Raw genomic sequence first — 12,500 nt, 5'->3', positions numbered from 1 at the left:
GCCATAAAGTAGTGAAGAAAAACAGTTTAAATAGCGTAATTCAAAATAGTTGTAGTATTGTGGCAGTGTGTAGTGTGGAGCAGACCTCACCGACCTCTGACCGCGTGACCTCACCCCGGCAGCAACCCTCCTACCACCACGGGGACGACGCTTGGAGATTCACTCACCTATTGTGTTAGCAGGACGGTAAGATACTTGGAACCCCTGTGGGTAAGGTTGCATTATAGCAATGACTAGGTCAGGAAGGGCGTCTAGGTCCAGCAGTATTATGATTGAGGAAGAAGATAGGTTTGTGGAGAAGATGATTGGGAAATTTGTAGAGAAGAGGGATGTTTGGATAGGTGATCTAATCCAGGGGATTAAAAGTGAAGTCTTTAATAAGATACAGGGCGAGGTTCAAAGACTCAAACAAGAGTTTATGGATTATATTCAAGAGGAAATCAGGAAGAGCAGGGTAGAATGGCAAGGAGAAATATCTAGGCTTACTAATGAATTTGGCAGGAATAAGGGAAGCTTGGCAGGGGAAGGGGAAGTAGTAGTAGTAGGTGGAGTAGCGGGTGTAGGAGGGGTGGGGGTCAGCCAGGGAGAGGGCCACCAGCATGACCCTGAACTGAGAAAGAGGACAATCATAATCCATGGATTACTTGAAGCCAGGGCACCATCGAGGCAGGAAAGGATGGAGATTGAGGATTTGGAACTACAGGGGATCTTGAGAGACATGAGAGCCCAGATGGCAGGGAATGAGGTGCAAGTCCACCGACGCATTGGACCATACAACTGTAACAGGAAACGACCTGTCCTGGTACAGTTCACTAACGAAGAGGCAGTGGATTACATACTGCATCACAAACACTTACTCAGAGGTAGCGAAAATTACTACAACGTATTTATTGACAAATTCATGACGAAGGAGGAACAGATTGCCCACAGAGCAAGCAAACAACAATACGACTCTTCCCATTTGAGCGCAGCTACACACCCCAGTGCTAATCCACCCCATGCTAACCAGCTCACACGTGCTTCTCAGGTCGCCCCTTTCCCAAATCAGCCGCCCCTGCTTATCTCCCCAGCACATCCCTTGACCCCTCTGACCCCACTGGAGTCAAATTCATCCCACATTCCAAGGACCCCCTCATCACCTCAACCCCCAAAACCCGTCCAGCCCTCGTCCCCTCAACCCCCAAAACCCACCCAGCTCTCATCTCCTCAACCCCCAAATCCCATCCAGACCTCATCCCCTCAACCCCAAGAACCCACCCAGACCTCATCCCCTCAACACCCAAAGCCTACCCTGCCCTCACCCCTCCTCATCCCCTCTCCTTCCATGTGACCCCCCACCCTTGCGAGGGAGGTGGGAGGTCCCCCCCACCCCCTCTATCCATCCCCCTCCCAACCTCTCAACCTCTATCTGTCTCCCAACCTTACGCCATCTCCCAACCCCTCTATGCCCTCCCTAATCTTCAGACCCAGTATGCCCTTCCTGCTCCAGACCTACCTACCCAGGCCCTACCCCAGACCCTCCTACCTACCTTCCTAGAAGCCCAGCCCCCAGTAGCCCCCCAAGCACCCCTCCTGAACTCTTTCACCCCCCATACACCCCCCGGACCCCCCCAGACACCCCCTGGATCCCCCCGGACATCCCCCGGACCCTCCCCGCCCCCAGTCATCCCCCAGACACCCCCCAGATCCCCCAGATCCCCTCTGCCCCCAGTCACCCCCCAGACATCCCCCAGATCCCCCCAGACCCCCAGAGAAAGGGAGAACTCTGGTACAAGAGTTTCCATGAAGAATCTCAAGGTTTGGTACACCAATGCTGATGGGGTATCTAATAAAGCAGAAGAGATAAAAGAAAGAGTGAGTGAAGCAGATCCTGACATAGTTGCAATTGTGGAAACTAAAATTAATGACATGATCTCAGATGCTATCTTTCCTGAAGGGTACCAGGTGATACGAAAAGAGAGGACACAGAGACAGGGAGGGGGAGTAGCACTCCTAATAAAGCGGAAATGGAAGTTTGAAGACCTGGGAAATCGAGTTACCAATGAGTGCACAAGCTTCATACATGGAACTCTGACAGTAGATGGGAGGAAGATTGTGATCATGGTAATCTACAATCCCCCACCAAACAGTAGAAGACCCAGGCAGGAGTATGATGACAACAACAAAGCATGTATTGATGAACTGCAGAAGGCAGCAACACTAGCCCACAGAATGAGAGCGAAGCTGCTGATCATGGGGGACCTAAATCATGGAGAGATAAATTGGGAATCAAGGAATCCCCATGGAGGGGATGAAACGTGGGGAGCAAAATTAGTAGATGTTATAGACAGGAATTTCCTGACACAACATGTGAAGGAAGACACAAGGGAAAGAGGAGGAGATGCACCGAGCCTATTAGACCTGATTTTCACCCAGAACGTAGAAGATATCGAGAATTTAGAGCATGAAATACCTCTAGGGGCCAGTGACCATTGTGTCCTAGTCTTTGACTACATGATGGAATTCAAAATTATGACCATGGGACAAGAGATCTGGGAAAGGAGAGCTGACTACAGGAAAGGGGACTATATGAGGATAAGGGACTATCTGGGTGAAGTGCAGTGGGAGGAAGAAATTAGAGGAAAAACAGTCCAAGATATGATGGACCTAGTCATACAGAAATGCCAGGAGGCCGAAGAGAGATTTATACCAACGGTAAAGGGAAAAAATAAGAAGGAATATAATAACCCATGGTTTAATAGACAGTGTCAGGAAGCAAAAATGGCCAGCAGGCGGGAGTGGAGGAAGTACAGAAGACAAAGAACAGAGGACAACAGAAGCAGATACAACAGAGCTAGGAACGATTACATTAACATAAGACGAACATCGGAAAGGGACTATGAGAACGATATTGCAATCAAAGCGAAAAAACAACCTAAGTTACTACACAGTCATATAAGAAGAAAAATGTCGGTGAACGACCAAGTGACAAGACTAAGGAAGACAGAGGGGGCATATACTGAAAGTGACAAGGAAATCTGCGAGGCACTGAATGCCAGTTTCCATGGAGTGTTCACTACCGAGCCTGAGCAGCTCCCATTGTTGGAAGGGGTTACCCTAGATGAAAGACTATCAGATATAGAGGTGACAGCAGAGGAGGTAATGAAACAGTTGACAACTCTAGATGCAACTAAAGCAGTTGGACCAGACAAAGTATCACCGTGGATACTAAAAGAAGCAGCACAGGCCCTCAGCGTGCCTCTGGCAATGATCTTTAATGAGTCACTTATGTCAGGAGAATTGCCCAGTTGCTGGAAGAAGGCAAATGTCGTGCCGATCTTCAAGAAAGGAGATAGGGAGGAGGCACTTAACTACAGACCTGTATCACTGACAAGCATCCCCTGTAAAATACTGGAAAGAATAATTAGGCTACGACTGGTTGCACACCTGGAGAACATTAGGTTTGTGAACAAACATCAACATGGGTTCTGGACAGGGAAATCGTGCCTAACAAACCTTCTGGAATTCTATGATAAAATAACGAGGATAAGACAGGACAGAGATGGTTGGGCAGACTGCATATTTCTGGACTGCCAAAAAGCCTTTGATACAGTACCGCACATGAGACTGCTGTTCAAGCTCGAGAGGCAGGCGGGGGTGGGGGGAAAGGTCCTAGAATGGATAAGGAACTACCTAACAGGAAGGAGCCAAAGAGTTACGGTAAGGGGCGAGAAGTCGGACTGGCGAACAGTAACAAGTGGAGTACCACAAGGATCGGTGCTGGGACCAATTCTATTTCTTGTATATGTTAACGACATGTTTACAGGCGTAGAGTCCTACATGTCGATGTTTGCGGATGATGCAAAGTTGATGAGAAGAGTTGTGACAGATGAGGATTGCAGGATCCTCCAAGAGGACCTGAACAGATTGCAGAGATGGTCAGAGAAATGGCTACTAGAATTCAACACGAGCAAATGTAAAGTTATGGAAATGGGACTAGGAGATAGGAGACCAAAGGGACAGTACACAATGAAGGGGAACAGCCTACCTGTAACGACGCGTGAAAGAGACCTGGGGGTGGACGTAACACCTAATCTATCTCCTGAGGCACATATTAATAGGATAACGACAGCAGCGTACTCTACACTGGCAAAAGTTAGAACATCATTCAGAAACCTAAGTAAGGAGGCATTTAGGGCGCTTTACACTGCCTACGTAAGGCCAGTCTTAGAGTATGCCGCCTCATCATGGAGTCCCCATCTGAAGAAGCATATAATGAAACTGGAAAAGGTTCAGAGGTTTGCAACGAGACTCGTCCCAGAGCTACGAGGGATGGGGTATGAAGAGCGCCTGAGGGAACTGTGCCTTACGACACTAGAAAGAAGAAGGGAGAGGGGGGACATGATAGGAACGTATAAGATACTCAGAGGAATTGACAGAGTGGACATAGACGAAATGTTCACACGGAATAGTAACAGAACGAGAGGACATGGATGGAAGCTTGAAACTCAGATGAGTCACAGAGATGTAAGGAAGTTTTCTTTTAGCGTGAGAGTAGTGGGGAAATGGAATGCACTTCAGGAACAGGTTGTGGAAGCAAATACTATTCATAATTTTAAAACCAGGTATGATAGGGAAATGGGACAGGAGTCATTGCTGTAAACAACCGATGCTCGAAAGGCGGGATCCAAGAGTCAATGCTCGATCCTGCAAGCACATATAGGTGAGTACATATAGGTGAGTACACACACACACATACACGCTCACACACACACACACACACACACACACACACACACACACACACACACACACACACACACACACACACACACACACACACACACCACACACACACACACACACACACACACACACACACACACACACACACACACACACACATACACACACACACACACACACACACACACACACACACACACACACACACACTCACACTCACACACACACGCACGCACGCACACACATACAAACACACACACGCACGCACACAAACACACACAAGGTTCAGAGGTTTGCAACGAGACTCGTCCCAGAGCTACGAGGGATGGGGTATGAGGAGCGCCTAAGGGAACTGTGCCTTACGACACTAGAAAGAAGAAGGGAGAGGGGGGGACATGATTGGAACGTATAGAATACTCAGGGAGATTGACAGAGTGGACATAGACGAAATGTTCACACGGAATAGTAACAGAACGAGGGGACATGGGTGGAAGCTGGAAGCTCAGATGAGTCACAGGGATGTTAGGAAGTTTTCTTTTAGCGTGAGAGTAGTGGGAAAATGGAATGCACTTCAGGAACAGGTTGTGGAAGCAAATACTATTCATAATTTTAAAACTAGGTATGATAGGGAAATGGGACAGGAGTCATTGCTGTAAACATCCGATGCTCGAAAGGCGGGATCCAAGAGTCAGTGCTCGATCCTGCAGACACTAATAGGTGAGTACACACACACACACACATACACACACACACACACACACACACACACACACACACACACACACACACACACACACACACACACACACACATACACACACATACACACACATACACACACACACACACACACACACACACACACACACACACACACACACACACACACACAGGCCAGTGTCCTTGACTTGTATACCATGCAGGGTGATGGAGAAGATCGTGAGAAAAAACCTGGTAACACATCTGGAGAGAAGGGACTTCGTGACAAATCGCCAACATGGATTCAGGGAGGGTAAATCTTGCCCCACAGGCTTGATAGAATTCTACGATCAGGTGACAAAGATTAAGCAAGAAAGAGAGGGCTGGGCGGACTGCATTTTCTTGGATTGTCGGAAAGCCTTTGACACAGTACCGCATAAGAGGCTGGTACATAAGCTGGAGAGACAGGCAGGTGTAGCTGGTAAGGTGCTCCAGTGGATAAGGGAGTATCTAAGCAATAGGAAGCAGAGAGTTACGGTGAGGGGTGAGACCTCCGATTGGCGTGAAGTCACCAGTGGAGTCCCACAGGGCTCTGTACTCGGTCCTATCTTGTTTCTGATATATGTAAATGATCTCCCGGAGGGTATCGATTCATTTCTCTCAATGTTTGCGGACGATGCTAAAATTATGAGAAGGATTAAAACAGAAGAGGACTGTTTGAGGCTTCAAGAAGACCTAGACAAGCTGAAGGAATGGTCGAACAAATGGTTGTTAGAGTTTAACCCAACCAAATGTAATGTAATGAAGATAGGTGTAGGGAGCAGGAGGCCAGATACAAGGTATCATCTGGGAGATGAAATACTTCAAGAGTCAGAGAGAGAGAAAGACCTGGGGGTTGATATCACGCCAGACCTGTCTCCTGCAGCACATATCAAGCGGATAACATCAGCGGCATATGCCAGGCTGGCCAACATACGAACGGCATTCAGAAACTTGTGTAAAGAATCATTCAGAACTTTGTATACCACATATGTCAGGCCAATCCTGGAGTATGCAGCCCCAGCATGGAGTCCATATCTAGTCAAGGATAAGACTAAACTGGAAAAGGTTCAAAGGTTTGCCACCAAACTAGTACCCGAGCTGAGAGGTATGAGCTACGAGGAGAGACTACGGGAATTAAACCTCACTTCGCTGGAAGACAGAAGAGTTAGGGGGGACATGATCACCACATTCAAGATTCTGAAGGGAATTGATAGGGTAGATAAAGACAGTCTATTTAACACAAGGGGAACACGCACAAGGGGACACAGGTGGAAACTGAGTGCCCAAATGAGCCACAGAGATATTAGAAAGAACTTTTTTAGTGTCAGAGTGGTTGACAAATGGAATGCATTAGGAAGTGATGTGGTGGAGGCTGACTCCATACACAGTTTTAAGTGTAGATATGATAGAGCCCGATAGGCTCAGGAATCTGTACACCTGTTGATTGACGGTTGAGAGGCGGGACCAAAGAGCCAGAGCTCAACCCCCGCAAACACAACTAGGTGAATACAACTAGGTGAGCACACACACACACACGCACATTAAAAGCATATAAAATGCCTTAGGCAATGATGTGGTGGAGGCTGACTCCATACACAGTTTCAAGTGTAGATATGATAGAGCCCAGTAGGCTCGGGAACCTGTACACCTGTTGATTGAGAGTTGAGAGGCGGGACCAAAGAGCCGAAGCTCAACCCCCGTAAGTACAACTAGGTGAGTACAAACTAGTACACACCCAATTACCGCCGAAGTTAATCAGGAAAATAGTTTATAACCAATTACATTTCCTTGTAGTAAATGTTACTTGAGTCTATTTGGTCAGCCTATTTAAACTTTTTTTATTATTATTATTTTACCGTAGAACTAATTACCTGGGAGATAATTAGTCCGATCAGCAGATTTGTTGCCGAGTTTGACTTCTCGTCAGGTCGTAGTTTATATGGGTCAGGTCGTAGTTTATATGGACCAGGTCGTAGTTTATATGGGCCAGGTCGTAGTTTATATGGGTCAGGTCGTAGTTTATATGGGTCAGGTCGTAGTTTATATGGGCCAGGTCGTAGTTTATATGGGTCAGGTTGTAGTTTATATGGGCCAGGTCGTAGTTTATATGGACCAGGTCGTAGTTTATATGGGCCAGGTCGTAGTTTATATGGGTCAGGTCGTAGTTTATATGGGCCAGGTCGTAGTTTATATGGGTCAGGTCGTAGTTTATATGGGTCAGGTCGTAGTTTATATGGGTCAGGTCGTAGTTTATATGGGTCAGGTCGTAGTTTATATGGGCCAGGTCGTAGTTTATATGGACCAGGTCGTAGTTCATATGGGTCAGGTCGTAGTTTATATGGGCCAGGTCGTAGTTTATATGGGCCAGGTCGTAGTTTATATGGGCCAGGTCGTAGTTTATATGGGCCAGGTCGTAGTTTATATGGGCCAGGTCGTAGTTTATATGGGCCAGGTCGTAGTTTATATGGGCCAGGTCGTAGTTTATATGGGCCAGGTCGTAGTTTATATGGGTCAGGTCGTAGTTTATATGGGCCAGGTCGTAGTTTATATGGGCCAGGTCGTAGTTTATATGGACCAGGTCGTAGTTTATATGGGTCAGGTCGTAGTTTATATGGGTCAGGTCGTAGTTTATATGGGTCAGGTCGTAGTTTATATGGACCAGGTCGTAGTTTATATAGCCCAGGTGTATTTTGTCTGTAACAAACCGATAGTCACCAAGGTGTGAATGTATATCAGTTCTCTCATTGTATTTTTATGTATTTCAGTAAACAGTTTTGTACTCTGCCATTATTATTCTATTCTGTATCTCTTATCTATAAACTGTAAGTGTTATCTTCCCTCCACCAATCACCAACCACGAGTAACCATCACCGGTGCACTCATCGCAAACAACGCACCAGTGCACACAAACAACGCACCAGTGTACACAAACAACGCACCAGTGTACACAACGCACCAGTGTACACAACGCACCAGTGTACACAACGCACCAGTGTACACAACGCACCAGTGTACACAACGCACCAGTGTACACAACGCACCAGTGTACACAACGCACCAGTGTTCACAATGCACCAGTGCACACAACGCACCAGTGTTCACAACGCACCAGTGTACGCCAATAACGAAGCGTTGTCTGTCTTCCGCCAGAGCCGCCCCGCAGTGTACAGATCTTGGACAGGCAAGCCGGCCCGGCCAAGAACGGCGTCCTTGGCCCATACTACATCGGCCAAAATATTCTCCTCACCTGTATCTCACTTGACGGTAGGTGTCTCACCCTCTCTCTCACTTGACGGTAGGTGTCTCACCCTCTCTCTCACTTGACGGTAGGTGTCTCACCCTCTCTCTCACTTGACGGTAGGTGTCTCACCCTCTCTCTCTCTCTCACTTGACGGTAGGTGTCTCACCCTCTCTCTCTCTCACTTGACGGTAGGTGTCTCACCCTCTCTCTCACTTGACGGTAGGTGTCTCACCCCTCTCTCTCACTTGACGGTAGGTGTCTCACCCTCTCTCTCTCACTTGACGGTAGGTGTCTCACCCTCTCTCTCACTTGACGGTAGGTGTCTCACCCTCTCTCTCTCACTTGACGGTAGGTGTCTCACCCTCTCTCTCACTTGACGGTAGGTGTCTCACCCTCTCTCTCTCTCTCACTTGACGGTAGGTGTCTCACCCTCTCTCTCTCTCTCACTTGACGGTAGGTGTCTCACCCTCTCTCTCACTTGACGGTAGGTGTCTCACCCCTCTCTCTCACTTGACGGTAGGTGTCTCACCCTCTCTCTCTCACTTGACGGAAGGTGTCTCACCCTCTCTCTCTCACTTGACGGTAGGTGTCTCACCCTCTCTCTCACTTGACGGTAGGTGTCTCACCCTCTCTCTCACTTGACGGTAGGTGTCTCACCCTCTCTCTCACTTGACGGTAGGTGTCTCACCCTCTCTCTCTCTCTCACTTGACGGTAGGTGTCTCACCCTCTCTCTCACTTGACGGTAGGTGTCTCACCCTCTCTCTCACTTGACGGTAGGTGTCTCACCCTCTCTCTCTCTCACTTGACGGTAGGTGTCTCACCCTCTCTCTCACTTGACGGTAGGTGTCTCACTCTCTCTCTCACTCGTGGACCAGACCATTCTCATCCCCCTAAATTTATTTTTAGAAGATTTAGAAGCTTGTGTATAATCTAGATTTGGAAGCTCGTGTATAATTTAGATTTAGAAACTTGTGTATAATCTAGATTTAGAAGCTCTTCAATGATTCTAAAAAACCATTAAGAGTTCTGGCAACAGACAAGTAATTATAGAGCAATTATATTTATGCAAAATGTATAATTTCAGAGTTCAGGAACATTATTTTCCATATACATCAAGAAGCTAATTAGATTATGCAGTAATTACCCGACAATTGTTGAACACGTGGGTAAAGTTTTCTAGTATGAAGAATTATATAGGCCTATAAGGGAATTACCGGTGAAGATGAACTTAAAATTTTAGGTTTATCAGACTAGTAATGATGACAAGTGACGCAAAGTTCACTCACAAAGTGACGCAAAGTTCACTCACTAAGTGACGCAAAGTTCACTCAGAAAGTGACGCAAAGTTCACTCACTAAGTGACGCAAAGTTCACTCACTAAGTGACGCAAAGTTCACTCACTAAGTGACGCAAAGTTCACTCACTAAGTGACGCAAAGTTCACTCAGAAAGTGACGCAAAGTTCACTCACTAAGTGACGCAAAGTTCACTCACTAAGTGACGCAAAGTTCACTCACTAAGTGACGCAAAGTTCACTCACTAAGTGACGCAAAGTTCATCATTTACTCTCTACCATAACTACACCCTCACTCACCACCATAACTACACCCTCACTCACCACCATAACTACACACCCTCACTCACCACCATAACTACACCTCTCACTCTCCACCATAACTACACACCCTCACTCCACCATAACTACACCCCTCACCACCATAACTACACCCTCACTCACCACCATAACTACACACCCTCACTCACCACCATAACTACACCCTCACTCACCACCATAACTACACCCTCACTCACCACCATAACTACACACCCTCACTCACCACCATAACTACACCCTCACTCACCACCATAACTACACACCCTCACTCACCACCATAACTACACCCTCACTCACCACCATAACTACACCCTCACTCACCACCATAACTACACCCTCACTCACCACCATAACTACACACCCTCACTCACCACCATAACTACACCTCTCACTCTCCACCATAACTACACACCCTCACTCCACCATAACTACACCCCTCACCACCATAACTACACCCTCACTCACCACCATAACTACACACCCTTACTCACCACCATAACTACACCCTCACTCACCACCATAACTACACCCTCACTCACCACCATAACTACACACCCTCACTCACCACCATAACTACACCCTCACTCACCACCATAACTACACACCCTCACTCACCACCATAACTACACCCTCACTCACCACCATAACTACACACCCTCACTCACCACCATAACTACACCTCTCACTCACCACCATAACTACACACCCTCACTCACCACCATAACTACACCCTCACTCACCACCATAACTACACACCCTCACTCACCACCATAACTACACACCCTCACTCCACCATAACTACACACCCTCACTCACCACCATAACTACACCTCTCACTCACCACCATAACTACACACCCTCACTCACCACCATAACTACACACCCTCACTCACCACCATAACTACACACCCTCACTCACCACCATAACTACACACCCTCACTCACCACCATAACTACACACCCTCACTCACCACCATAACTACACCCTCACTCTCCACCATAACTACACCCTCACTCACCACCATAACTACACACCCTCACTCCACCATAACTACACACCCTCACTCCACCATAACTACACCCCTCACCACCATAACTACACCCTCACTCACCACCATAACTACACACCCTCACTCACCACCATAACTACACCCTCACTCACCACCATAACTACACCCTCACTCACCACCATAACTACACACCCTCACTCACCACCATAACTACACCCTCACTCACCACCATAACTACACACCCTCACTCACCACCATAACTACACCTCTCACTCTCCACCATAACTACACACCCTCACTCCACCATAACTACACCCCTCACCACCATAACTACACCCTCACTCAACACCATAACTACACCTCTCACTCACCACCATAACTACACCCTCACTCAACACCATAACTACACCTCTCACTCACCACCATAACTACACACCCTCACTCACCACCATAACTACACCCTCACTCTCCACCATAACTACACCTCTCACTCTCCACCATAACTACACCTCTCACTCACCACCATAACTACACCTCTCACTCACCACCATAACTACACCCTCACTCTCCACCATAACTACACCTCTCACTCTCCACCATAACTACACACCCTCACTCCACCATAACTACACCCCTCACCACCATAACTACACCCTCACTCTCTACCATAACTACACCCCTCACCACCATAACTACACACCCTCACTCCACCATAACTACACCCCTCACCACCATAACTACACACCCTCACTCCACCATAACTACACCCCTCACCACCATAACTACACACCCTCACTCCACCATAACTACACCCCTCACCACCATAACTACACACCCTCACTCCACCATAACTACACCCCTCACCACCATAACTACACCCCTCACCACCATAACTACACCCCTCACCACCATAACTACACCCCTCACCACCATAACTACAATCTCACTCTACACCATAACTACACCCTCACTCTCTACCATAACTACACCCCTCACCACCATAACTACACACCCTCACTCCACCATAACTACACCCTCACTCTCCACCATAACTCGGGTCGACCCAAGTACCGGGCTGCCCTGGATATAGATTGGCAATACAGCTGTATTTGGAAATACAGATACAATCTACATTGCCCAGTCTTGGTGGACGGATCTGAACAAACAC

At 47.5% G+C, this 12,500-nt stretch overlaps 1 protein-coding gene across 1 annotated transcript in view; it reads left to right on the top strand.

The window, feature by feature from the left end:
- LOC138349627 (nephrin-like) overlaps positions 1-12,500 on the top strand; it is a gene marked incomplete at its 3' end in the record, with an annotated part of 187,291 nt that overhangs the window by 97,320 nt on the left and 77,471 nt on the right. Inside the window, 1 exon segment of the mRNA XM_069327410.1 lies at positions 8,617-8,730. Coding sequence (XP_069183511.1) covers positions 8,617-8,730 — 114 coding nt within the window.

This window comes from Procambarus clarkii, chromosome 19, assembly GCF_040958095.1.
Source record: "Procambarus clarkii isolate CNS0578487 chromosome 19, FALCON_Pclarkii_2.0, whole genome shotgun sequence".
Lineage (NCBI taxonomy): Eukaryota > Metazoa > Arthropoda > Malacostraca > Decapoda > Cambaridae > Procambarus > Procambarus clarkii.
Note: the sequence above shows the minus strand (reverse complement) of the source record. Positions and strands in the feature narration are given on the sequence as shown.